At 36.6% G+C, this 14,781-nt stretch overlaps 1 protein-coding gene across 2 annotated transcripts in view; it reads left to right on the top strand.

Moving 5' to 3' along the window:
- LOC5571718 (cold shock domain-containing protein CG9705) overlaps positions 1 to 12,569 on the top strand; it is a 72,152-nt gene extending 59,583 nt beyond the window's left edge. For both annotated transcript variants that reach the window (XM_001659810.2, XM_021843134.1), the window contains 2 exons: positions 5,711 to 5,833; positions 11,494 to 12,569. In XM_001659810.2, the coding sequence (XP_001659860.1) occupies positions 5,711 to 5,833; positions 11,494 to 11,686 (316 nt within the window). In that variant the 3' untranslated portion in view covers positions 11,687 to 12,569. The remainder of the gene's footprint in view (positions 1 to 5,710; positions 5,834 to 11,493) is intronic.
- The last annotated feature ends 2,212 nt before the right edge of the window (positions 12,570 to 14,781 follow it).

Genomic DNA, 14,781 nt, shown 5'->3' with positions numbered 1-14,781 from the left:
GTTTATCAAACTATGCATTCAAAATTATCACACAAGTTGTACTAATAATTAGAACAATTTTCGAAAATGAAAATTTAAAATGTTGAATTCCAATTAAAATTCCATTAGTTTTTTTTTTTCGTTGAAATTTTGGACATGAGACATTTATGCCTCTTCTGACAGTGTAATGCAGTACTTGCTCCAGGTAACTAAATGGGGGACATCATTCACTGCATAAGTAAGTAAGTACATCGCCGTCAGCTTCCATGCTATTGGGGGCGAGAAAAAAAAAATAGCCATAGAAAAGCTGTGGCAAGAAAGGCATCCCATGTTGATGGTGATAAAAACCACTCATTTCCTGTGGATAGCTTCTTCACTAGTCTAGTCCTCTGGGCATACAGAAGGCATCATGCGGACCAACGTCTGTTTCAGTGCCCATGGCATGCACAATAACAACGTTTAAAGTTCAAACGAGAAATGCATTTGTAATGAAAAAAGGGGGCCGGAGAGAGCTTTGTGAAAGATCTTATCAGCAAATGATAGTCCTATCTTTGTAGCATTTAAGGGCGTGGAGTATTCTAAATTTGAACATGTTCAATCGATCAAATGAAAAACTTCTATATTTCCGTTAGAACATGATTGGAGAATGTATATCGATATTTGTGTAAGAAGTTGTGGGGCCTTCCTTATTCGTGTAGTTTTGTCCATGACTAAGGTAAAGCTATGTTGAAAATGTCTTAACTTTCCCAGACATTAGGTACAATCATAGTCCCTACCACACGATATACGTATGTGAGGATAGTAAAGTTAATACCTGTGGAAATAATGTTAAAACTAAACTAATTTACACTTTTTTAGACACTTCAAGACATCCTCAAGAGTCTATATCTGAAAAATATCCTGGAGAACTTGAAACTCTTTGAGATATTTCTAGATATGATTCCTGATTCCTGTTTATTTTATTTTTGTGTCATTTTCAGACATGAGGACTCCTCTTCTTCTTTCTGGCATTACGTCCCAACTGAGACAAAGCCTGCTTCTCAGATTAGTGTTCTTATGAGCACTTCCACAGTTATTAACTGAGAGCTTTCTTTGCCGTTCACGAAACGCGATGCGACCATTTTTGCATGTGTATACCGTGTGCAGTGTTGATAGGCTCACACTCAAAATCTCAATCAGTACGCTCTCCCGTGAGAGCAAACTCATTAGAGATCTGCTTCGTAAATCTCATTGAGATTTTGATGCAAAATCAACTCAAACAACTCATACCGTAAAAAATGATTTAGACGCAAAACCCGGCAAAAACTCGTGAAACCCGAATGTTTTTGTTTACGTTAGAAAGGATTCACATAATTTTTCAAGACTAACAAGAAATCATTACCGTGTATGAGTAAATTATGGAAATACGAGACAATGAGTTTGAAAGGTGAGCCAACCCATCCATGTTTTTTTGACTGCTGAGTTGCATGATTGACAACTCACACATGATAAATCTCAAGCGTGAGTTGTGAGAAATTGAGTTTTTCACAACACTGATCGTGTGGAAGGTACGAAGATACTCTATGCCCTGGAAGTCGAGAAAATTTACATTACGAAAAGATCCTCGACTAGCGGGATTCGAACCCACGACCCTCAGCTTGGTCATGCTGAATAGCTGCGCGTTTACCGCTACAGCTATCTGGGTCCCATGAGGACTCTAAAATTACTATTTTTAAGATTCTCATCCTGCACTGCTACGGAAAATGAAATGTAATATGTTGTTAACAAAATATTAATAAATGTTCAATTTAGTTTTATCAAATTAGGATGAGAGTATTGCCTAATACTGAACACCTAGATATTATAAATGGGTTTAATGTTTGGAATGATACTAATAAAGAATTTAAAAAAAAAACTCATTTCTATTTTCAGGCATGAGGTTCTTTTTGAGATACTTAATTGCTACCAGCCCTGGTACTATCTAAAGTTGAAAGTTAATATAATATTTTGTTTGTACCATTTTTTTAGGGAATTAGCTCCTGGATTCTTCGAAATTCGTAAAATCTTGAATACTACCATTACTTTTCTAGAGATCCTCATTTGAGTTTCTCCGGCGATTCTTTCAATATTTTTCAAGCAATCTTTCCTAGTTTTTTTCCCTGAAATTGTTCCAAGGAGTTCTAAAGATACCCTTGAGAAATCTTTCATTGAATTTCTCCAGTCTCTCTTAAAAGAAGTCGTTCAACTATTCTTCGATAAATTCCTAAAAGGGTTTCTCAAGTATTTTATCCAGAGTTTGTTCAAAAAAAACCTCCACGAAAATTCTCTCGTGATTCTCTTTATTTCCTAGAAATATCTCATGTCGCTATCACCCTAGAATTTCTAGAGGATATGTGGGCTTCGTGGCCGTGCGGTTAATGTTACCAAGCATTTAGCCATATCGAGTCAAGGGGTGTGGGTTCGATTCCCGCTTCAGTCCGGAAAACTTTTCGTTAGGAACGTATTTCGACTGTGCCACTGGGCGTTGCATGCTAGTCCGTTGTCTAGTGTGGTGCTTCCTTCAAAAGGCAAATCGTCCACTGGAAGCATTAACGTGTCGGTGTATATTTCTAGTAAATATTCCTGAAAGTGGAGTATTTTCATGCTCTAAATAGGGTGCAGAGCTACTTGGGCACTACCATGATTCACTTTGGCATCGGGGGGTTTTCTCGGCCGAATTGTCTGAAACTTTGCAATAAGAAGCACTTCGATACTACGCATATTGTGGCCAATTATGAGCTCAGTAGCTTTCTAAAAAATCCACTGCCGAAATGAATCAAAAGTGCCAAGAATAGGATTCGGCTCCCTATTCCTTAATTTCCCTTAATCCTCCTACCTTCCTCAGATTATTTTTTTTTAATTCTCTTTTAAGTAGTTGAAAAAAGTTATTCCAGGGATTCATCAAAGGTTTTCTCAAAGAATTCTTTCAGCGACACTTCAATGGATTCCCACAGGATTTTTTCAAAGAAATCCTTAGTGATTATGCACTCTTAAAAAATCAAGGATTCCAACAGAAGTTCTACCGATAACTTCATTAGAAATAACTAGAACAAATTCTTCAGGAATTATCATCGTCAAGTGGTCTTTGTAGAACAGGTAAATAATTTTTTCAACAATCTCAGAACATACAAAACTTCATTTGAACCGTTTCGCTTCTGTTTAAAAGTCTATTAAAAAAAAAACACCCCGATTTTCGACCGATCTTGCGCATTTCTTATTTTTAAAATTAAAAAAAAAATGATTACTCAGATTTTACGTCTGCATTCAATTTTAGTGTTTGTCACGCTCTCCATGTTAAAGCAGTATCTCTACAAAGTTGGCTGCATTCATTCATAAGTTTATGGGCACATATTCGCTCGGTAATTTGTCTGCTCGGTTGCCTACGTAGTAGCTCTATTAGCCAAGTAAACACAGATAAAATGACTTCTTTAGCGTGGCTCTTCCAGAGAACACTTGTTGTGCTATGTAAGTATGTGTGCCACTTTAAATATGGAGTTTTAAAAACGCACCTTCTATGACGTGAGACATGTTACTGTTTTGTTGCAGTCGTCATAGGGTAAAAGCACCGGTTTTGGCCAGCCTAAGAGAAAATGTCAATAAAAATTAAATGGGAAGCCGTATTTATACTACAAATATGTCAAATACAAGATTTCAATCCATATTATGTGTGTAAAATATCAAAACTGAGCTAAAACCATTTTTTCGCCTTGAAAATCCCGTTGGTCAATATAGGCCAACGGAACCAGTTTCGGCCAGAGATTTAACTTCGGTTCCTAAATTGGCCAATTGCATAGATTTCTCATGAGGGTGGCCAAATTAGGAGTGCCCTGGCCAAATTAGGTGTATGGGAGTTAAAATTATAAGGAAAATGAATTGTTTTTCTTATGTTTTGAATTAATTTGGACGAGTAAATGAATGTAGCTTTATCATATGAATGTGATCTACTGAACACAAAAGGTTTCATGCTGATTGTCTATGTAAAACGGTGTATAATCCACTATGGCTACAACTGGCGTATGGCCAAAACCGGTGCTTCTACCCTAGGTAGACCAAACTGTACTTGGAACTGAAACATTTTATACTCCACTGCACTGTGACGTCACGCATCAATTTTAACAGGTACTGGTCCTGTTGTTTACAGTTTGGACTTAGTATTTTTTTCGAATCATTCTTAATTTCGTGAAAGTTTGCTGCGAGGAGAGGTCAAATCCACTGCAGATACCCACGGATCGTATTATTCTATCTTCCTACCGTGGAAAATAGTCACCATCAGCATGCTGGTGATAGAAATGCGAAGATGAAAAAATGATGGATAAAACGACTAAGTCCGAAACGTAAACAACAGGACCAGCAGCTGTTAAATAAGTGAGGTTAGGCTCTTCTTATGCAGCGCTCTATGGCTCTTGGGGTTGCATCACTCTTGCAATTCTACTCTTCACCATGACCTACATATACAAATACCAGCTACCTCTGGTCGGCAGCTTATCTTCTGATATGTTGACGTCTTTGGCCAATCATAGAGCTATTTATTCTATTTCCACATTGATAAACACATTCGACCGTTTGATTTTCTACGTAACTAATGAAATGAATGCTGGAAATTGACTACCCATCGGAAGCACATATCACAATAGGATTTCTAAAACTAATCAGGTGGACACATAAATGTTATATTCTAATTCTTAAACGTAATATCAACTCTTTTAGTTTTTTTTAATAATTTCTGAAAAGTGTCCCTTTTACTAGTAGAACAAGGGACGTGGTAAACAATGAAAAACCTTAGAAAAAAATCTTAACTGTAGGCAAATTCCGGCGCGTATTTTTTTTCGAAGAAAAGACAATTTTCTTGCTGATGGATTATGGAAGAAAATTTCTTCTCTTTGAAGGAAATGTGCGCCGGAATTCACCTACTGATGTGGCAAATGAAATGTTTTTAATATGTTTATAATTTCAATTTAGTTTCATCGAATAAGGATGTTAGTATTTCTTAAGACAAAACACAGAAATGTCTTCCTTATCTGGTTTCCCTCGTGCCCTGAGGGGTTCACATAAATCGGTTCTGGTAATATCGTGTTCGGTACAACATCAGACTAAATGACGTGATAGTACAATGTATTGATATTTATTGGCCATCTAAAACTCCATGGTGCCAGCCTACATACCTTCCTTTGACCAACCGGAATAGCCACCTGTCAATCAAGTGTTTATGATGCTAGAGTAATTGCATTCTACGATTAATTTATCGGCACCGTGTTATGAATGTTGACTTGCTGACTTCTGAATATTGAAAGGCAAGTGCATAACGTTATGACAGCTTTCACGTTCAATTCGGATGCTATGATGTGACAGTGGTGACCTAGAGAGAAAAATGACAAATACTTATTTTAGTGGAAACAGAATTCACAATAATCAAACTATTGAAATATAATAGCTATTTAGACCCCAACATAAATTTATACTATGGCCGTAACCGGACATCTACCCTATGTTGACTACGATCGATTGCATATTTCAATTAAGGTTCTTATTACCTTATCAGCTCAAATTAACTTCTATTCCTATCCAAACCGGTCAACGTGGAATCTAACAAATAATAACTACGAACGCAAGGACCAACAAACAGCACACGGCCTATTTAGAATCTATTTGAACGCACGCAATATTTACCGCACCCCTATTAACTGGTCACACGTTTTTCCGCTTTCCTTTCCAGCTCCGACCGTGCCATGAGGAATCCCATCGAGGAAGGAAAAGTGAAATCATTTAGCAGGAGCAAAGGTCATGGTTTCATCTCGCCCACGGCCGGCGGCGACGACATTTTCGTGCACATCTCAGAGTAAGTTTTGCTTATTGGCTTAGTTTATTTGACTGAAATGTCTTCCGATGGAAATCACAATCCTGGCACTAACGGATATGTTTGACGCAGCTTATTACCTCCTTATTGCTTTTGAACAGGGGTGAAATTGATGCTTGTAGACATACACACAACTGGTAGCAAATCATTTTTTCATAATTTGGTAACTAATGGTCTAATAGGTGCATTTTTTGATTCATATATCGAATCCTTCAGAAGTGACTCTAATTTATCTAATTTCAGAATTGTCACGAGCTAGAATTTGCTCTGAGTTTTTTTTAGTAGATTCACTAGATTAAAAATTCCTAGTAGTAAATTCACATAGGGTGAGAAACATTACATACGAGCAATTCTCGCTGAAACCAGGCCGCCGTCGGCACACATCGTTAGAATTCCAATTGTATGCCACTGATCGCTAGTATATGATGAAACTAGAGGGTGGTCCTTCGGTTTTCTCAAATTGGTGGACCCCTTCTACGCCAGCTAGCTAAACAGTTTACGAAAAAGTCCATTTTTTTGTTAAATCTGCAAACTGGCGACTGCAATCTATGCAAACATCGTTGTTTGTACAAGAAAGAATAAAGTTTCCATTCGTTGGTATTTTCTTCGAGTCGAATGAAGAAAAAGAGTAGGGGTACCGGGGGCAGTATGAACACCCCCTGTATCTTTGCATAAGTGAATAATTTTACACTTTCGATGCAAACAATATTTCAGTTGCCTGTCGGAAGAGTACTAAAATTTTAGAAAAAAATGTTTAAAACATTGATTTTAAACCGAAAAATTGAGCATGATTTTATTTGGTTCGAAAATTATAACATTCACACCTCACCAAATAAGGTTTCAAAGGCAAATAACTGCAAGTTGACCGATAATGTAGCTCTTGATTGAAACTTCAATTTTCATGCTTTATCCAAAAAAATATAAGAGATTTTTTGTGGTACTTTTAGACATTGAAAAATTGAATATTGAACATTGAAAATTTCTTATAGGGTTTTGTTCTACTTCGTCGTAAGCGCTACTATTCGTCGTATCAAACTTTAAATGTTCCACTACGGCAGATATTCAAACTTACTTGCAACATAGATTCATTATCCAAGTGTAATTTTGTGAAAGCTGTTATGGTTTGTACACTTGTACACCAAAAATGCAATAAGTTATTTACCGAAATACAGTAGGGTAAATAACTTCAGTTCAATTATCCACTTTGCACTTTTTCACCGAAATCGCATGGACGAACACGATTTGAGAGAAATGCTTAGCGATCGACTGAGCCACACCACTTTCCAACACAAGTTTCTTCCCGCCCCCGTGGGTGACTTACTTCGCCGGGCACTTATTTTCACTATGGAAAACCTTCGTACTTCTTCACTGAAGGATTTCATTCCAATCACATGCCGTAAACCAAATTTTACGAAATTTCATCAATCGCCGCGTATAATTGAGAATGTAAACAAAGTTCAATCCGTCGTACTGAGAAAAAAAGCTTGTGCGCATCAATGTGTGTGCGACGCTCGACGTAAAAATACGGTTCCTTTGATTGTGTTGTTTTCGCTGTACTGTGAGCAAATGCCATAATTGTACGGTCAAAAGGAATTGTGTTCATATGTTTGGGCTGAATTTTGATAACGAACAATGAATTTTAAAGAAAATTAGTATATTCCATCATGCTGAAGGAATGGAGGGAGATGCCAGTAGATCTATATATTCTAGTAAAACATTTTATTATAGCGTTGATATGTTGTGTTTTAACCATTCAATACACACAGTGAGCCGTAAGTTGTGAGACGAATCTGGAAACTGATTGCGACGGAGTTGAAAACGATACGACGGACTGAGAATACAGTAAGATGTATTTTCTTTGCATTATTTCCAAAAAGAGATCAAGATTTATCAAAATGTTATTGTACAATGCTAAAGCCGTTTTGAGAAAGAATTGTTTGGCATCAATGTGTATCAGCATCATTCACCGCAATACTGGGAAAATTGCAGTTCTCACTGACCAATGCTTAATACGATGGATACTAGCACATCACCCTACTGTTGGGGCAATATGGACACCGGGCGACAAAGTAGAACTTTCACTTCAAAAAGAAAGAAATACAAAATTGTCCAAAATTATTTAGCATTTAATGCAATTATTATGATGCGGAACCACAAATCGGTTGAAAATAGTTAATTCTTGATTAAAACTAACCTGGAGGCAATATTGAAAGCATCTCTACGAAAAATGTCGTAAATTGGTTTTAATCATGTTTTTAGTGGCCCCCCTCACCTTGTTAGCATTCAACATGTTGAATTTCGAGGCACCCACTGGGGGCCTTCCTTAGCCGAGTGGTTAGCGTCCGTGGCTACAAAGCAAAGCCATGCTGAAGGTGTCTGGGTTCGATCCCCGGTCGGTCCAGCATCTTTTCGTAATGGAAATTTCCTTGACTTCCCCGGGCATAGAGTATCATCGTACCTGCCACACGATATACGAATGCGAAAATGGCAACTTTGGCAAAGAAAACTCTCAGTTAATAACTGTGGAAGAGCTCACAAGAACACTAAGCTGAGAAGAAGGCTTTGTCCCAGTGAGGACGTAATGCCAAGAAGAAGAAGAAGAAGAATAACAATATGGGAGTGATGCTAAGGACTGCTCTTACGATGCTTTAGAAGTTTTTGATAATGGATGAACATTACTATAAAGAACACAATCCAATCGATGATGACGTTTTTACAAACTTTGTTTTTATCATGTGCTGATATACAATTTCAATTGAGTGCACTAATTGACAGTACTGATTTATATAAAGATATTTGATATTATTAGTTCATTTGTTTGTGTGTTTCTGCAGTTAATAATGAAGAATTGCAACTTACTCATGATGATAATACTTCTTTGACCAAGATTATCATATTTTTAAGCACTCCTTTCGAAGCTATTCTTTCCAGTTATCCATGTGCTGCTAACAATCCTGAAATTATACTCATTGTGCATGCTCATGCATTATATTAATAATGATCATAACCATGCAACAGATAAGAAGGTAAAAAAGAGAGAATATAGGGACAGTTGATTATGTAATTTTGTTAGAGAATTAAACAATGTAACAGTATTAATGAGTAGCTTCAAAAGAATGATTTCACCGCATAGCTGAGCCTTTCGGATCGTAAGACCGATGTATAAAAATAATTTGTTTCGAAATTGTCCGCGTGGTATTCTAGATTTGTTAGATAAGAATCAGTCATAGACATGCACACCGAATGCTCGCCATGACCCTATGAGTAACATTTGTATATGTATAGGCTTAGCTGATGTGGCTTTTCTAATAGGTAGTTTTTTCACTCATGACAATCAATCAAATCAAAACCTTGTCAAGTATAGAAAATTGATTTTATTTCATTTATTACTACAGTAAAGCTACATTGTACTTATTAAGTATTAGGTATTATTTTATGTTTCTATCACTATAGATATTAGAAGATCGCTAAACATTACCTAATCATATACGGCTTTTTGCTCTATTATTTTAAGTAGATGCTATTGATCTCCCTTTGCTCCTACCCGCAACCCGGTGCACACGCCCTGTTGGGTTTCGAAAACCTAGTAGAAAATTACAAATCGTCAATGGCATTCCCAATTACTACCCCACATTGCACATTCAAGAGTCTGATTGTGCTCCGAAGTAAATCAATCAGAGGTTACTATAGGAGTTGTTTTAGCAATACTCTCCGTTTATTCAGGGATTTCCTCAATAATTTCTAAAATAAACAGCATCGAGAATTCACTGGATACACCCCTAAAATAATTCCTGGATAGATCATATGAGAATTACCTTGGAAAATTTTACAAAGAATTTTCTTAAGAAATCTATAGAAAAAATCTTGGTTGAAATGTTGAAGAAAAACAGAACAACAATTCGGGAAAAAGATTGTAATAAATCAGTGGAGGCATCTCTGGAGAAATTGTTACTAGAGTAATTTTCAAATAAATTTATAATGAAGATTCTAGGGTTATCTTTAAAAAATCCACGTTTATTTACGAAGTTTATTATTAAACTAAATTCATGGAGGAATTTCTTAACTAACTGAAGCACCAATAAACGAATTCCTGCTAAAAGCTTCAGAGTTATGGCTGTAGAAAATTTTGGGCAATTACCTGAATCATTTTCTAAAGCAATAAGTAGCTATTTTTTTTTTTAAAGCATACAGTTATACTGCCGTGAATCGCAAGTCAGTTCCATCTGCATTTCCGTAAAAATTGAGTTGAGTTCAGTTTTCAACATATCTTTCAATGCTTTTTCAGCTGCACTAATGAGATAATAAGATTTGTTCGAAAATCAGTCCCACGCAGATTTCCGGACCGTGTAATCCAAAACTGAACCGTGTTTTGTTCATCTTTTTATTTTTCTCGGAAAGATATCGTAGTGAAAAGCAAATTGTGGAACTTTCATTAAAATTTGAACATGTTCCAATCCTCTGGAATTTTTTGAACATTTATATGGAAAACGAGTTTAGGAACTTCACAGCCCATTTTCTTAATGCCTACTTTTTACAAATGGGATTGACTTGCGATTCACGGCAGTATACGAGCAGTAAAATTTGTTATTCCCAAACATAAAATATATATCAAGCGTGTTCGCTCGTTCAGAAATCGCAGCACCATCCGCTCATGCTGTGTACAGCACGATGCGTCTTCCAAAGATTCTTCATGAATTTTCTGATAATTTTTCTATGGATGTTCCAGAACATATACAGCAATTGATCGTGGATGTTTTCAGACATCATTCATTGCTTCATTCAGAAATGCCATAGAGGATTGCTCCATTAATTTTACCTAACGGTCAAAGAAGTTTCTTATAACAATTCTTACAGTTAGTTTTCCAGGATTTTCACTATAGATATTCTCAATCATTTTTCAATCGAACCAGAACTTTTGGAAGTCATTCACAAACCATGTCACGCATCAATAGGCATGAGAAATTGTGAAAACCTTATCGTGTCTTCCATCCTCCATAAGAATAAGTACGATTTTGATCGAGTTTGTATGTATATTGAACAGATGATTAATAGTTTAATTGATTTTTCAAGTTTCGTGCTGATATTTGTTTCAAAAAAAATTTATTTGTGAAAAATCAGCACAACTAGCAAATATACTGCAACACACCGGTTAGAGCCGGTCAAGGTATACCTCATAGTCAAAAAGCCCGAATACTAATTCTATGACAAAGTCTGGTCACGTTAGATGGAGAAAATACTAATATTATGTTAAATAGGAAACAACGATTGTGTTAAATACTGAATATACTGAACAAAATACTGAAATACTGAATATCAGGAAAATATCTAAAAATGATCGGAAAAACCAGAGAAAAACTCGGAAAGCTATTTCTCAAGTTTGAGTGGCTACCCTGTAGATTGTTTAAATGTGTTTTTTTTTTGTTTAAATTCTCGGCTACACATACAACATGCGGTAGATCCCCTCGATTATTTTTTTCCTTCGTAACACATTGGAATCGTTGTCTAGTTTATCCCACAGTAGTGACGCAAGTGCTGGAGAAATGATTTCTATTCTATTACTGTTTACCCCATGTCGCTGCCCATCTAATCAAAGTTCCATATTTTTTTCTCTTCCCCATCCGAACCGTCTAATTAATCGGCAGCATCGAGGGCGAGTACGTGCCACTGCCGGGTGACGAAGTGAGCTACCGACTGTGCTCCATTCCACCCAAGTTCGAGAAGGTACAAGCAATTCACGTGCACATCACCCACTTAACTCCGGAGAAGCACAGCAAGTGGGAGGAACGGGCATCGCCATGCAAGTCCCCGGACGGAAGCTCCCGGCTGCTGCACTAGGATTGGGCCCGATGCTCGCAGCACCAATCCGTTACTGGCTGCGATCGTCAGTTTCTCCAGCTACCACCGTAGGGGTTACACTACAGAATGTGAGAGCTCCGGCCAAACAACTACTAACTAACGATAAACAGTGCTACTAAAGCGCGACGTTCTGGTTTTGCTTCCTAGATTTTCCAGTAGATTAAATTCAGTTTCTGTTGTATTGTCTTGTTACGGATTTTGTGTTTCACACAGGTTCTAGAAACTTTTTCGCCCCGAAACAAATGGTGGTAACGTATGCAAAAGTGGTAGATAGGGTGATTGATAAGATGATTCAGTATTTAAAAGAGGGTAAGGACTGTTTTTGGTAATATTTTTCAGAATTTATCATTCTTTTTTTTGCATTTTTATTGTTCCTCATTCCGCTTTACATGAATACACAACGAATAAAAAAAATTCAATGCGTTCATTCAGTGAATAAGATTTGCATAAGAACTCACTAAAATCGTCTCGAAAAATCTGAAATTTGTAATCCGGGATATTGTTGAATGAAAACATTCGTATTATTTCAGCGAAGCCAGATCAGATTTTCGTCAATGCATCAAAAAAGAACAACAACGAACATCTAATCTATCACCCTCTCTACGTCTGTATCCAGAACCTCAGTGGTGCTAAAGTAGCTAGTTAGGTTCTAAAGTTTATTTTCACTATTTCAGGCGTTTTCAAACTTTAGCAACTTAGCGCCGCAAAGCAAGTGTTTTAGTATCGCGGACAACGTTCTGCCATCGAAAGTTCTAGTAGAGTAGGGTTGTCTTATTAGCCTCAAATAAATTCGAGTGCAAACCAGCCAGCATGCACAAATGATTACACGAACAATAAAAAAAATATGTATCAGATAGCAGTATGGACGTGAACGAATGAGCAGAAGTTTGTCATGGTAAAAATGTTTCGTGACACTGTTGGGTCACCCATTAAGTACGTCACGCTTCTAAGAGAGTAAAATGTAATGTACTCTTACGTTCATTACACACAAAAACGCCCTAGAATGGTCTCAATTAAGGCTTTGTAGATATAAGCCGATCACCGTTATAATGTTATCACAATATCACGTTTCTTTGCACTTTAGTGATAAAGCATCCATTTTGGGATTTGGGACAATTTGGACACTTAATGAATGGTGCGTATCAATATCTGAGTATCCCATTCCCCTTCCAGGCTTTGCTAATTTGAATGATCATACAGTCAACTCTTCTTCTTCTTTTCTGGCGTTACGTCCCCACTGGGACAGAGCCTGCTTCTCAGCTTAGTGTTCTTATGAGCACTTCCACAGTTATTAACTGAGAGCTTACTATGCCAATGACCATTTTTGCATGCGTATATCGTGTGGCAGGTACGAATATACTCTATGCCCTGGGAAGTCGAGAAAATTTCCAACCCGAAAAGATCCTCGACCGGTGGGATTCGAACCCACGACCCTCAGCTTGGTCTTGCTGAATAGCTGCGCGTTTACCGCTACGGCTATCTGGGCCCCTCAACTCTCTCTTACTCGATATTCTGTATCTTAGAGAACCATAGTAAAAATTGGTTTTCATGGCTACCTCGATGGTCCCTTAGATCGCATTTGCACTGATTTTGTGTTCTTTAACTCGATACTTCCCTAACTCGACTTGGCACTTTCAATATCGAGATTTGGAGAATTGACTGTATGTAGGATGACATAAAAATAGTTCCTCCAGAAAATTTCTCACAGAATATCACCAGGAAATCCTCTAGGAATCCTTCCTAAAATTACTTCACGAATCATCCTTGATATTCGAAAAAAGTCACCCATTTTTTTCTGCTGATAATCCAGCCAGTGATTTTCCTGATACTGTAAAACGGAGTATCTATGATAATGCGGGTAACTTTGATTATGAGGGACCCCCAACATACTTCACGAAATAACATAATTTCTGTTAATCAGTTAAGCAAAAAAAAAATGCAAAAGTCATGTCAGGGCTATTTTTGTTGGAATCGAGAGCTTGGAGGCTTTATGTTCAAATATTAAACATTGGTGAGATTTAAATATTTTTCAAATGCTTGCAAACAATCTGTTCTACGACCATTATATGATTAAGTTTTAAATAGTTCGTCACTTGATAGCCTGGCTAGAGTGGAACTGGAATTCGTTCTAAAACCTCTTAGCGAAAAGGTTTTATTTTTACAAATTGGCTCCATTTTTGTAATCAATGTCAGAATTTTCCACAGCCTAGAGGTAGACAACATCCTATATACTGAACGTAATTCATTTTTTTTGTTAGTATTTTTTATTATTTTTTTTCGAAAACGACCGATTTATGTTTAATTCAACATCGGAAGACAAGAATCAATAAATATCTATTCAGAAACATTTTTTTACACAATTTCTTTTGGAATTACAATGGCGTATGTCATGTTTATTTCAACTCAACTTTTGTCTGTATTTTTCTCTACAGGTTCTGTAGATCCACGTTCTCAATCAACATTCTCCAATACAGTTTTACCTGAAATTATGTCAAACAGTAGTTTGGTGGTTGTAGATTTTTATGCGTTTACATATGCAGTATCAAAATTACCGCAAAACTGAAAATCATTTTTCGATCATATGAAAAATTGTACGTACATTCAAAATGAGTTTTGAAATGCAATCGTTCGCTAAAATATCTGCAATTGTTTTAAAAATATAAAAACACATTTTAAAGTAGACTTCAGAAATCAGATTTATTGTCCAAAAATCTATACTTCGTTTTACGGTAACTTTTTTGAGGAGCATCAGAGAATTCTCTGAATTCATCTTTAGTAGTTTCTCCTGAAATTTCTTTTGATATTCTTTCAAGAATTTCTTCGGAAATTCCTCCAGGGTTTTGTCCGAGTATTCCTTCAGGAACATTTCCATGAATCAATCCAGCAGTTTTTGTTCAGCGATATGTTCTTTTATATTTTAACAGAAATTTCATCCTTCAAGAATTTCTTAAACAAATTCCGTCGGAGTTACCCTGAAAATCCATTAAGGCCGCACAGCAAGTCATTATAATCATCAATCATTATCCTATTCATTTGAAGAAGCAAATCTCAAGCTCCACTCCATATATCGAATT

The sequence above is a fragment of the Aedes aegypti genome, chromosome 2, assembly GCF_002204515.2.
Source record: "Aedes aegypti strain LVP_AGWG chromosome 2, AaegL5.0 Primary Assembly, whole genome shotgun sequence".
NCBI lineage: Eukaryota > Metazoa > Arthropoda > Insecta > Diptera > Culicidae > Aedes > Aedes aegypti.
This window is presented reverse-complemented; position numbering and strand designations above follow the sequence as displayed.